Here is a 14,658-nt window from a genome sequence, read left to right as displayed (position 1 = left end):
ATTACACAAGAAGAAAACTTAGCTCATACTTTAAAGGGAGCAGACGAGTCAAACTAGATGTAAAATTTCGGATTGTAGCAACTATGGAACTATTCTCAAGGAAAGCAAGTAGAAGAAATTTTAGATGTTTCTTGAACCAGACTTTTTGTAACGAGAAACGTTTGGAATTGAGCCAAACAGTGAGAGAAACTTCGTTAGCTTGTCGGTTGGATGAAATTAATGTTGTGATTAAATTAAAATTCCAACCAAATTAACGAAGAATATAAAATTGCTATCTATAAAGAAGAGGGATTCACTGGAGACTTATTCAGAAAAAAAAAGACGAAAGAAACAAAAAAAAGATTCTATTGGGATGTCGGTGGGAATTCAAGCATGCATTGCTTGGGATGGATCCAGCTCATGCAAAGAGAGAGAATTGTCACATTATCTCATCATTGAAACTTTCCTTCTCGACTATATGTTGTATAGTATAATTAAGAGGACTTTAATCAAATTAATATTTACAGTTATGGGATCTCATGGGCTTTAGGGCCACCGGGCAATTATTAGTAGGGCACACTTGCTGGTCCTGATTAGGGTTTTAGAAGTTGAAATCCCTCAGTCTCACAGATGTTGATACTCTCTTTCTCTCTCTCTCTCTCTCAGTTTACTCTAGTATTGTCTTCATGCTGAACTTGAAGATTCGTTTTGTATCATGCTTCATCAATTCCAATCGGTCGGAATAAAACCCGCCAACAACAAATCTTTAAAACCCTAACACACACCCTCAATTGTAGCAAGTATATTTGTCAATGTCCGTATCACTGCAGCACTGCTGCTATCCCGTTTTTCTGTTTTCATTTTCAATTATATATCTTAGACTAGTTGCACCATTTTTATCACATCACATGGCTATCCTCTCATGTTTACTCAGTAATCATCATATTCAAGTATTTACCATATATATAATTTAATTACTAAAACTTACTATGTTATAATATTTTATTGATCACTACCAAAGTTCAAGGTGTGAATGGTGTTTTTTGAGTTTTTCGTGTTTGTTTTTGGCCGAATATACCTTATGAAAATGGGAACGACGAAACAATTCTAATTGCCACGACTAAAGATGGATTTTGGTGTTTCAATGACGTTTTAGTAGGTCAAAAATAGTGTTTATGTTGTATGGTCTTTTTGGATTTTTTTTTAGTTTCCCGTTTTATTGTCCTTCCGTAACTATGATTGTATTTCAATCAAATTATCTATTATTATTATTTTTTTGAGTCAAGTAATAGCGTTAATAATTTCCATCATTATGGTAAATAGCCACTTGCTAATTATCTATCAATTGAAAATCAAGAGTTTTTCTCAAACGTCCAAAGTTTCAGAGTCCTATCTAAGGATGACTACTTGTGACTCATTTACCCTATAACTTCCGCTCTGTCATAAATTGATATACTTTTCCTTTGTCTCAATCAAACAAAAAGTAAGAAGTTTGATGTCAACGATCAGAATAATAATTCAGAAGTTAGTCATGATCACCAGCTAAGAAATGATACTGATCCATCCAGCCTCGTTGATTGGTTCACATATATAATTTTCAACATTCAGGCATGAATGTGACTTCATATATATTCACAGTATATATGTAATTGGCATAAATGTTAGACGATACATAAGTATTGACAAGGTCAAGCAGTTGTGGTGGATATATATTCTAGGAATGCTCATGAGTCTGGAAGCCGCTGGTAATTGTGGTCCGAGAAACTGATAGGATATAAATACTGACTGAGATAAGGGCCATAAGGCAATAAGGATAACAGTTAATGCAATTCATCATCAAATATTTGCAAAGATTATTATCTGTACAATACAGATTTGAGATCCTGATGATGATCATGATTCATGAGGGCCACTATCATCTTCATGGACACGGCGGGGACCTTTTTATTAATTTGGCGCAAGGAACTTTTCTTTTTTCTCTTTTCAAATCCTTTTTTATTTTTTACCTTCTCATTAGATACTTTATATATATATATATATATATATATATATATAGGGATTCCCATTTTTCTAAAGAAATGGGGACACCCTCTTAACCGTTGGATTTTACTTTAATGAAATTATATGCCTGTGATTTAATCTCAACCACAAATTTCATTAAAACCAATCCAAATGTCAAGAGAGTGTCCCTATTTTTTTAGAAAAATGAGGATCCCTTTTGTTATTTATATATATATATATGTATGTATGTATGTATGTATGTATGTATGTATACGGGTCCTTAGGTTTAGTTCGTTTGAACAGAACTAGGTGTTCTCCAGGTGTTATATACAATTATCAACATATAATGAACAGAAGATCAATAAAAACACAAATTAACCCCTCAAAACTCAATTTCATAGTTCAAACCACTTAACGCTCTTTTGGAAGTATATTTAAAATGAACGGTTTTGAGTTCCAAAAGGCACTTCTTCAAGTGTTTTTCTAAGATTCACTTGCATTTTTACTAAAGATTAATTATAAAAATATTTTCACAAAAAACTCTTTCAGTCATTTAAAAGCAGTTTCAAACCCCGTCTAATATTATTTGCACATTTGGTAAGTGAGAATTTGTTTTTTTATCGTTTCATTGTGGAAGTGGTTCTCGGTCACTAAAGTTTGTTAACAGTTTTCAGGATACCTCGATCACACCGCAAATTCTAGTGCCACATTTAAGAACAGTATTGATCTTGAGCTTGAAAGCGTGACATCAAAGAACTACGATAATTATGTACATATAAAAAATTATAGATAGAATCATATCTTGATGAAATATCATATTTTATATGCAGCAATCACAAATACAAACAACAAAATGCACCTTATACTTCACATTTCGCACCACCATATCATAAAATCAGTTACTGAAAAATATAAACCCTAGAAAACCAAACCTGAGAAACCCCAACCCTTTCCTGATTAATTAAACATTAATCCTCCTAATATAATCCTATCTCTAGCAAACTAAAGTTAAAAAGTAGTAATTTACAAGATGTGAAGGTACACATTTGATGATGAGAACCACCCCATCCATGAAAGCTAAAGTTTCTCCTCCTCCCCAATGGCCAAAAGAAACATTAAGCTTTTGTTGAACCGGACAACCTTTAGGGTATTATTATAATAACTGAATGATTGGAAAATCTCACAAAACCAATTTCTATTTTGTACCCACACTTCACAACCCTTTTTCTCTTCACTTTTTTCCTCCTCCAAAAGCAGCTGCATGAAGTGATCATTAACTTGTTTTATTTTATTTTTTATTTTATTTTAATGATCTTGATATTCTTCATCATCATCAGTTGCATAAATTATGCACGCAGGTTGTTTTACTTAGTTAATTGACTAATTAATTAATTGAAAGTTGCAGGTTGTGGTGGCGGTGGCGGTGGCGGTGCACAAGTAGTGAAGGTCATAAAATGCGTGGCCTTAGCTTTCCAGCTATGCTCAATATCCTCTGCAATCCTCGTTGCATCAAGAGATGCACCCAGCAGGCCACGTTGTGTAAACCCCACTGAGTACAACCCACATTCCCCTTTCCACCCGTTTGGGAATGGCTTCCGAGGCAACCCATCTTTTTCAGAAAACATGCTCGTTTCCTGATCACAACACAACAAAATTTCATCAATTATATATTCCATATAGCTACTTTCATGAATAAAATAATATTATTTATTTATTCAGAGAAAGTTGTCTCGACATAAGAAAATTGGCGAAATTGATCAATTTTCGAATTCGACTAGGTAAAATGGTCAATATCTTAGAATGTCGTCGATATTTAATTTTAATCTTTTCAATAATTAAAATTTGATTTCTAATCATTTGATCCTTAGAATGGTACGTACCTTCAACCAAGACATTACATTGCTTCTGTACCCCGTTGCATATATGATGGCATCGAAATTCTCTACTCTTCCATCTATAAACTCCACAGCTTGATGTTTTAGTTGCTTTACTGCCTTGCAAACCTACAGGGTTTTTTTTTTAATTTTTATTTTTTATAATAATTAGTCATATTTAGTTTGAATTTATGCATAATGGAGAGCGACGTGAGACAGCGGCGTGATTAACTTAACTAACTTTATTATCAAGTACCTTGATGTGGCCAGTTTTGATCTTAGCAAGGGTGCCAATGTCCAAAACAGGAGTCTTGCCAGTCATGCTCTTGAGCTCAAGAGGGCCACGCTCAGGACGGTGGATTCCAAACCGAGCAGTGTCGCCGAGCATGAAGCGTGAGACAAGAAGCAAAAGATGATCCACAAAGCGCATGGGGAACCACTTGAGCAACCACATGGACAATCCAAAAGTTGATATTCCAAGTATCTCTTGCGGCAAGATGTGCACCTGCAAAACAAATCAAATTTAGAATTATATGCAGAAAGAAAATTAATAAATTAAAGGTTTTTTTCTTATACATCCCATAAATAAATTTAGAATGATATGCATAAAGAATATATTAATAAATTACAGAAACAAGAATTCAAACTTATTGCAAATAAAAAATACACTATGCACTCTAACTAACTTGGTTAATATCAATACGCAACAAAAGAATTTTCTAAAAGCATTAAAGAAACAAAGGACTGGAAGATGATAGCTTGTGTGTGGGGGGTTTTTTTTTTTCAATGTATATTCTAGTTGAGAAATGCTAAGGAAACTCGACTCTCTCTATGAACTTTTTACCATCTCATTATTTAACGTTAATTCTCGTACTAATATTATAAAACATTGTGCCATGTGTATACGACTAACTGATTCTCTGTAAAAGAACAGTTCTATATATGGGAAAGCTAGCTAAGCACATAAATTTTTTCATACATAAATGGTATTATGGCATAAGATTTTGTGTTTCTGACCAATGTTTGCGCATGCAAACAAATTCCAAGAAAGTAAAGAGAAGAATGAAGGACGTTTTGCTTAGAGTCTTCGTTTACTATAGTGGCTCTAGATCGAGTGCATGGCAAGCTATAGCTAGCCTGGTCAACAGCATCCACCACTATCTTCCCAGAATTATGCATGTGTGTTAAAAGAAGAAACTTTTAAAGTACTTCCATGTATAGACTGTTTAAAGTAATTCACAACTTCTTCTTTTTCATCAAAAACATAAGTTCTCAAATTAATTACTCAGTCTAAAAGACAGAGGTACTATGAAATGGACTCTTAACATTACTTCTTAAAGTAATTAGGCAAAAACTAGAAGCACTGAGATGAAACCATATCAAGCATGGAGGAGAGTTCGAATTAGATTCTCGTAACTTTTGTGTGGGGTAACTGCTCTACCACTAAAGCTGTATTCCTCCACAAATAATGAAATAAATCGATTTATATTCAAGAAAAAGAAACAAAAATTGGGTTATAAGTTGAGTATGCTCACCGAATCCTTTACCACTAGGGAAGGGCGTGCATTGTAGTTGTAAAGATCCAAACAAACCTCCATGCCTGAATTACCACATCCAACTACCAAAACCTTCTTTCCCCGAAACAACTCACCACTCTTGTAAGAGCCAGTGTGGACAATAGGCCCACCAAACTCACTCACTCCTTCAAATTTTGGCACAACTTCCTCAGCATTTTCACCAGTGGCAACAATCAGCCATTGACAAACATACTCAGTCTCCTCGTTTTTCAATCCCAAAGTCTTAACAAACCAAAGCCCATATCTATTATCATACCTTGCACTCACCACCGTCGTGTTGAAAGCCGGCTTCAAATCAAAATTTTCAGCATAAGCATTCAGGTACCCCACAAACTGCTGCTTTGTTGGGTAAGTAGGAAAATCTGAAGGAAATGGCATGAGTATGAGCTCACAGAATTGCTTGGGGAGATGAAGCCGGAGACGGTCGTAGGTCTTGAGCTGCCATAACGAAGCTATGCAGTTAGCTCTTTCAAGTATCAAGCTTGGAATGCCTTTTTCTTTGAGACAAGCAGCAACTGCTAAGCCGGAAGGACCAGCTCCGATGATGACCGGCCCTGGAAACCATATGCACTTTGCTGTAGGTTTAGTTTCCATGTTCGCTTCAAAAGGATCATGAACTCGCTTTCCTTCCAGTTCTTTCAAAAAGTCCATATACGATCAGTGATTAGATATAAGCTTCAAGTAATACTACTTCTACTAGTAAAGAAAGAAAACCTAATTAGGGTTACCCATGAATGAATGAGATTAGGATGAGAATTGAGAGAGACAATATTGGGAAATAGAGAGAGAGAGAGAGAGAGAGAGAGAGAGAGAGGGTGTACTTTTCCAATGTAGGAAATGAGGGTTTGGTGGTTCTGTTTTGTGCAAATGGAGGGAGAGGCACAGAGTTGGTGAATTGAGGATTTAAAGAGAACACTTTAGCAAACAAAAGTAGAGAGTGAGTGGGAGGAAGAAAATAGGGGATCGAGGGTATTCACAATGACATTGAAATGGGTTTCAATATATATAGACATGGTAGGCATGGCACGGTGGTAAAAGTTGTAATTTGAGTGCGATATCTTTATATGTTAGTAAAACTACCATTAACCAACAACAACCTCCTCATCACCCACCTTATCACACAGAGAGAGAGAGAGAGAGAGAGAGAGAGAGAGAGAGAGAGAGAGAGAGAGAGAACGTTCTAGTTACAAGGACTAGCAAGCTAGTTAGGATATATACCCTACTGATGAGAGTACTTACTAAATCAAACACATAGTAGATGGTGGTGACGACACGATGAATGAGAAAATTTTGTATGAGTATACTGCTAATGTGACATCTTGTATTAATAATAAAATGTCATTTTGTGTAAAATTTATGTAAAACATAATATTATATAATAGGTAATGCTAGAGACAAAATTTTTAAATCAAATTATGTAAACCAAATAATACAGTTGTTGATTATTGGATTATTAGTTAAGTGTTAATTAACATGCTTATTTTCTATTGGTTACACGTTATTTGATTTGCAAATTTGGTTTAAAATTTGGGTAATGCTAGGAAGACTGAATTTGTAGACAAAACTTTGTAAATTAAATGATATGAAAGTTGATACTTGGATTATTACTTAAGCCTTGATAAACATGCTCATTTTTCTTTATGACACATTATTTAGTTTGCAAATTTTGTCTACAAATTTAATCTCCCTAACATTATCCTTTAAATTTTGATCTAACTATCATTATCCTTATACAATTAACACAAAATGCTATAATAATTGTATACTATACCGTGTAAGTTGCTCTCGATGTTAAGCATCAATCCCATGGTCAGCCAATATATATGTAGGACGGAATGGATATTTTGGAAGGGTTAAGCAAGAATTTGATGGACCCCGACAGTGGAGAATCTCTTTGAGCAAATTAACATTGACGCTACTGATGTTTCCATGGAGACTTCCTAGCCGTCTGATTTTAATGCTTTCTTAGATGTATTGGATCACTCGTGAAAATTTGATGGCCCTTTTTCATCATCCTATACCAAAGAGCTCAACGATTGGGATGGATGGTCATAAAGAATTACAGGATGCCAATCTACGTCGAAAAATATCGGTCGAGAAATTAACCAGCCCCACCTCCTGGAGCACCTAATACATCATAGCATCATCATCATGATCACAAAAATGATTATGTTGGATTCACAGATATATAAATGTGCCATGTACGTTCAATGTATTTGTTTTGTGTGATCCAAAGAAATAAACTTGAAGATTGACACTTCTAAATGGTAGGTGTGGATCAGGGTGTGTATCCTCCCTTAGCCACGTGTCAACTTTCTGTGATACGAGGATGTGATTGGAATATTTGTTATTGGACATGCACACGTGGCACTGTGCTGCCTTAACTTAAACGAACATACTTTTGCTCATCGCTCTAAAATGATGATAATGCTTATTATTTTATTGACCACCGTTGGATAAATTTGATTTAATTTATTAAATGCACAAATCTCAAAAATTCAAAATTGTAGTCCAACGATATGGTGATGCCACCACTTTTGGGTGGTGGGCAAAACTGCACTAAACTTGATCTTAATTCTCCTTCCAAAAATGGGACATCTTCACTTTTACGTATTGGAATATCATTATGTAGTTTGGAGAAAATACCTCTATACTATAGATTGAATATAATTTACAATTTATATTCACTTAAAATTGAGGTCGGAGGGTAAAAGAGGAGTGCTAAAATCACGACTCAATAAGTTTTATGAAGTTAATCAATCCCAACTTAAAATATGAGTCTCATATTTTTGGCACTCTCCTATATAATCATGGATGAACTCGAGCCAGCTAAGTGATTACGTAAAACTTGATCTTTCACTAAGAATAACCAAAATATTAATCTAAACAAAGGTGGAAAGATAGATACCAAAACATATTCAATATTTATTTATTTTTATGTAGAATTACCTATTTTATTAGAAGTTGAAATTGTATGATTCTTCACCTTACACGTACAACCGGTCCCCATCGATCACTTACAGTTTCTCCAAGCTTTTGGTTGGAGAAATGTCTGGGATGCTAAGTGAGAATCAAAGTAGCCTATTTGAAGTTAAAAACCCGATTGCCTTGTCACAATTTGCAATGGCCACTATGTAGCCCTAATTTGGAGGAAGAAAGCCAAAAATGCCATCTAGGTTCCAAATTCGAATACCCCATCATTTTGGAGAATCTCTTTCCATTTTTCTTGTTTGTTTTCTTTGAACAAACCTAAAACCAAACATGTCACCAACAATACTCTCTCTCTCTCCTCCAAGATTCTTTCCTTCATTAATCAAACGCTAAGTTATGTTTGCTGCATGCCTTACGTGCACAAAAGCACATTTACATATTCCCACTTCTGAATTTCTCTCTTTTCTTTTGGATTGTAATTTCCGCGTTTTCTTTCCATCAAAATATAAGCATCTTAGTGCCATACGTGTGTGCTTTCGGCAGCTCAATCTACTAAAACCAGTAACAATTTACAAGAGAAGATCACCATCATTGTGACATCCCACATCGTCCAGGGGAGTGATCCTTAAATGTATATTCTCATTCCTACCTAGCACGAGGCCGTTTGGGAGCTCACTGGCTTCGGGTTCCATGGGAACTCCGAAGTTAAGCGAGTAGCGCGGGAGAGCATTCCCAGGATGGGTGACCCATCGGGAAGTTCTCATGTGAGTTCCTAGAAACAAAACCGTGAGGGCGTAGTCGGGGCCCAAAGCGGATAATATCGTGCTACGGTGGTGGAGCGGGCCCGGGAAGTGGTTCCCCCCGGGTAGGGATGTGACAATTTGGTATCAGAGTCTAACCCTGGCCGTGGTGTGCCGACGAGGACGTCGGACCCCTAAGGGGGGTGGATTGTGACATCCCACATCGCCCGGGGGAGTGATCCTTAAATGTATATTCCCATCCCTACCTAGCACGAGGCCTTTTGGGAGCTCACTGGCTTCGGGTTCCATGGGAACTCCGAAGTTAAGTGAGTAGCGCGCGAGAGCATTCCCAGGATGGGTGACCCATCGGGAAGTTCTCGTATGAGTTTCCAGAAACAAAACCGTGAGGGCGTAGTCGAGGCCCAAAGCGGACAATATCGTGCTACGGTGGTGGAGCGGGCCCGAGAAGTGGTTCCCCCCGGGTAAGGATGTGACAATCACAAGTTACATATTTGAACAGAAATAATAGCAGAATTTTATTGGTGACAGAACAGTTGCAAGGGTGTCAATCTGGGTACATTTACCTTAGTGTTCATCTAAGGTAAGTTCACACACACGAAATAACGAATAATACTTTAGTAATTGAAAAGAAAAGGAACACTACAAATTCGATGACGTACTTATTTCTAATTCAGTTACAAAGCAATATTTTTGAAAAGAATTAACACTAAACCTAATAAGCAATGTATTTAAAACTTAGCGAGCAAGAAATCCTAATATTTAGCCCACAAGAAAAACAAATCTTCATTTTCAACACAAAGATAAAAACTTCTACACGACCATCATAAAATGATAATAAACAGATCTATCACTACATTAATATACGCAACAAACTTACATCGAGGCATACAAAATTTGTCCCTAAACAACAAGGGTGTGTAGAGGTTAAGGTCATTGTGCTTTTTTTTTTCCTTTTTCTTTTTTCTTTTTTCCCAAAGAAAATCTCCTCCTTCATATTTGTTGCCAGCAACCTGGCCTTTAAGGACGTCACTGATGAGTCACTTCTTGACCTAATGATTAAATTAATTAATGTCATTGTATATGCGATTGGATGGCTCGACGAGGGAATGTTACCGGGTCAACTATACCAAAGTACATTTGAATTGTCTATTCTTCATTGATAAAAACCACTCATGCAGCAAGTCTATATCAATATGTACCATCTACAAATATTTCTGTCCATCGTTTGTGGCCATCATCATGATTGAATCTGATAGATTTTTGGAGAAGAATCCATGCCCGAGAATCAATGATGCCATTTTACGCCAGAATTTTGTACTTCTGTCGGATCCTCCGTATCTCATGATCGTGCTCTTGTAGGTAGATGTTGTACACAGTGTAACTGGAATAAGGGCCCTTCTCAATAAACCATATGGATACAGCTGTATAGGCGTGTTCGTATCTATGAAGTTGTCGAGGAGTCCAAACAATGGAAACTAGCTCCACCATTGTTAATATGATGCTAAGCACTTGCATGTACACGTTAGATAAGTAATATGAAAAATAACTCAACTTCTTATAAGTCATTGTATATAAGGTTTTTTCCTTTATCGATGTGAGATTTTTTTTTTTTTTTTTTTTTTTTTTTTTTTACCGTCACATCCTTACACACCCTCTCACATACGGCGAATTTTCAAGCCAAACACGTGGACAACAGGAATCATGAAAAAGATGGTTAGACCATAAAATTAATTAGTAATATGGGGAATAACCCAACCTCTTACAAGCTCTTGCAAAATTTTTCTTTTCACCGATATGAAATTCTTTTACCTTTACATCTTCTTAAATTAAGGGTGTACAACATGAATTAGGTTAAGTCTGAAAAGCGAGTACAGAGTGATGGATACGATTAGGTAAGGTGTAGGGTTGGAAACCCTCCATACAGCTTGAGCTGACAGTGTAGTAAAGCGAGATAGTGGCATTAGTATATTGACTAATTAAGTTGTACACTGATATTCCCTTTGCAACTGCATGCCTACGAAAATTATACATACTAAAACTAAAACGGGGTGGGTACTGTGGATGATCAGTGAGTGGACCATTTTGCCCCTCGCTTTTTCCTCCTTTTCACCTTTGTGGCCTACTTGGTGCAGTGGAAAGAACGGGTCATCTGGCATCCTGGGTCTGTATGCTTCCATATTTTTCTTTTTTGTTTAGCCCCATCTCTGTTTTGCATTTTGTCTAAACTGTGCTTTATCCTCGGTCTTCCTCTGCGGTTCTTCTTCTTCGATATCTCTGGGTTGGAACATATTGGGGCAAAAGTTTGTGATTTTTGTGCTTTAGGGGATCGTCTTTGTGGTCTCTGATTTGAGGGGGGGTTTCCCATCTGTTTAAACCTGGGGGTCTGGGTGTTTTTTCCACCCTGGTAAAATTGCTTTGCAAAATTTCTGGGGTTGCGATCGACGGTGAATATTTTGCGGTCTTTGCGTTTGTTTCCGTCAGTTGTTGACGGATGTTGGCCGGATCTGTTTCGAGTTTTGTTTTTCGTTTGACAACCGGTCTTTTTGCATGGCTGGGAAACTAATTTTATGCGACTGAGGTATGTTCTCTAAGTGGTGTTTTGGGTTTTGGTTAATTTGGATGAAATTGTAACCATTTTGTTTTGGGTCAGTTCTGATCATGTGCTGCGACTTTCCTGGCTAAGAGGATATTTTGCATTTTGGTTCCTTGATTGATCAATCGCAAATTTGGCATTGCGTCCGTTGAAAGGTGTTAGATTAGAATGTGTTTGTAACTTTTTGGAAGAAATGAGAGGAATGATTGAAGTTTGGGTAAATTTGGTGTTAGGTTAAAATCCGTTTATAGTTTTGGTGCACTGTGCATTGCCAATTCGTAAAAAAATTTACATTGCTGTCGATGTCTTGCATGTCCACCTTGCAAAGATTACAAGGTATCTTGCCACTCCTCATGATCTCCATATCTATTGCCTAAATAATTCTTACAAATATTATATAACCCGTGTCAACTAGCAAAGAGCTGGACCATGTATGGGGTCCAGACATTTCAATCTGGAATTATCTTATATATATTTGTATGTTGCAACCCTTCTTAGTAATAAATTATTAAATAGACTGTGTAATGTAGCTTAATCTTTTACTGCACCTGAAGCAACCAAAAAGCTGGAGATGATGAAAAAAAGATACCGCCTCGCGCAACTTACAAGGTATGCTTTGACCTATGCTTTCGTAAATTTCATTCGAATCAATGCTGGTTGTGGTTGTAAATGCATTTCAACGTATTTAATTTTATACCCGTAGCATTGCACGGACACGATTGCTAGTTGTATCTAAATTCTAAATTCCTAGTGACCTTTAATACTAGGCATACTCACTTACAATGTCAACACTAAAAATTCCTCAATTACTTTGTATAAAGGCACCATACGCTAAATCTGACTAATCTCATATACGTACCTCTTATTCCCATTAAGATTTAGTGCTGAAACAGAATGTGACCTTCTGGAATAAAAGCAACATCAAGAGGTTTGTTTGTTTTTTTAATTTTATTTTAAGGGGACCTGTTGGTGGCTTTGTTACAGGAATTCATTTTTTAAGAAGCCGGAAAAACTCACAGAGGCATTTCAGCCTCCCCTTAGCCACCTTCTTATGATTCACCAGCGTCAGGAATCGAACTCAGGACGTGCCGTGTAGAATTCTCAAATGAAAAGACTGGAGTGAAAAGCATAATCCAATGATCTAAACAAAGAGTAGCACTCTAAGGTTCCAGGAGATAACGTAAGGAAATTAGTAATTATTTTCTTGTACAGTAAATGATTTCCTCATGTGGTAGATAAACTATAACAGACATTCATTAACTGTCGTTAAGCTCATAATTAAAGATTAATTAGTAGGATAAAGTGTGATCTTAGTCGCTACTTATATTGGTAAATTAGGTGAAAGAGAGTTCGCAATTTGGAAGGGTCAGTTGTGCTTGTATATATGTTCTTTGCTTCTTCAAGAATGAATGTCAATGTGAACTGCCAATTGTATCAATTTTCTGGGAAAAGGAAAGGATCAATACCATTCTCTTTCTTTTCCCTAAAATTGTTTCCAGGAGCTTATCTTTTCATATACAACTCGATCGTTAGAATATATGTTGAAAAAGATACCGTCATGAGAAAATAAAGCATGACTTGACACAAAATAATAAGATGACACCTTTCCCGGCGGTGCTGATCACCAGAAACTATATATAATATTATTTCAAAACGAGATTAGGGACATTAGACATATAAATTACAAATATATTAGTGAAAAAATATCTTAGTGGGCATCAATGATATTGGTGTATGAGGAGATCTAAACCCTTACCCATTGTTGCCGACTTGGAGTTCTCGTTGGCTGGAAAAACAACCACCTGTAGTAAAACCAAAGGTGATCTCGAAACAAGAGAATCACCTTGAACCTAATCCTAGGAACCTAACCCAGATCCACACCACCGTTTCTTTTTTCAATGGCTGAAAGTCATGCAATATTGGGTTCAACCCTTGGGCTTGCTGTGCTAACATCCACAGTAGGTGTTTTTGGGCTTGCTGTGCTAACATCCACAGTGGGTGTTACTTGAGATTACCCATGCCATTCTTATTGGTAGCTATACACCCAAGACATACTGGGCGGGTGTAGTCACCTATGCAATTTATCTCATGAACTGAATGTCATCGTGTGTTCTATCTTTTAGAACACCTTTGGGTGTACTTGCCGATCATGTTTTGCTTCCCTCCACCCTTCATCTCGAACCTCAAGTTTTTGGTTGTGTGGCATATATCCGTCTTCACAAAAATCAACAAAGCAATCTTGATTCATGTGCAGTGCGGTGTGTGTTCCTTGGCTTTAGTCCTCAACAGAAAGGCTATAGATGTTATCATCCATCACTTAACATACATACGTCACTATGGATGTAACCTTCTCTGAAGACGAATTATTTTTAACTCCCAGCCATACTCCTCAAGGGGGAGACAACCTGCAGACTTTGCACACAACCCAAGTGTTGCGGACCATGCTGACCGTACTGCCCGCGATGACCATGATGACCGTCCTCACTGTGAAGACCGTGCTGCTCCAAGTGATGCCAATTTTGGGTTGTGCCCAAAATCTGTCAACCCAAGTAATGAACCTATCAGTCCAATTGGGCGTAGTGAATGTGACAGCCCATATGGGCTTAACAAATCCACTGATACTAATTTTGGGATAATAGATGTTGGCCCGAGTGGGCCTACATTAGAGATAATGGTTGCACTGAGTGATGAGATAATTAATGGTGGCCCAAATGTGCCTGGTTTGGTGATTGCAGCTCTATGATTAAAGGAATAAAATGAGCAACAATAATGAAGTAGATCATGTCAGCCCATCTCATACTCCTCAAGTATGCGTCTATGGTCCAACGGGTATCTCCGAGGTAAGCTCTCACTCAAATGTTGTTCAATCATCTTATGTGTTACCTCATCGAAAAAATCAAGGAATACTACTAGACAGGTACTTTCCATAAGGAAATGTGCAA

At 36.9% G+C, this 14,658-nt stretch overlaps 1 protein-coding gene and 1 long non-coding RNA gene across 2 annotated transcripts; one reads left to right on the top strand and one right to left on the bottom strand.

Annotated features, from left to right (window-relative positions):
- Nucleotides 1–2,782: 2,782 nt before the first annotated feature.
- Nucleotides 2,783–6,406, bottom strand: LOC137748120 (indole-3-pyruvate monooxygenase YUCCA2-like). The gene is made up of 4 exons (XM_068488203.2): nucleotides 5,390–6,406; nucleotides 4,111–4,359; nucleotides 3,861–3,983; nucleotides 2,783–3,614 (listed from the first exon to the last, which is right to left on the bottom strand). The coding sequence occupies exons 1-4, from the start codon at nucleotides 6,080–6,082 to the stop codon at nucleotides 3,369–3,371; spliced, it is 1,311 nt and encodes a 436-aa protein (XP_068344304.2). The 5' UTR covers nucleotides 6,083–6,406; the 3' UTR covers nucleotides 2,783–3,368.
- A 4,771-nt stretch (nucleotides 6,407–11,177) lies between these two features.
- Nucleotides 11,178–13,154, top strand: LOC137748122 (uncharacterized). Its single transcript, XR_015959496.1, has 2 exons — nucleotides 11,178–12,325; nucleotides 12,701–13,154. It is a non-coding gene; the product is annotated as an uncharacterized LOC137748122 (long non-coding RNA).
- Nucleotides 13,155–14,658: the final 1,504 nt, after the last annotated feature.

Source organism: Pyrus communis, chromosome 2 (genome assembly GCF_041283825.1).
Source record: "Pyrus communis isolate YQ-2024b chromosome 2, ASM4128382v1, whole genome shotgun sequence".
Classification (NCBI taxonomy): Eukaryota; Viridiplantae; Streptophyta; class Magnoliopsida; order Rosales; family Rosaceae; genus Pyrus; species Pyrus communis.
Note: the sequence above shows the minus strand (reverse complement) of the source record. Positions and strands in the feature narration are given on the sequence as shown.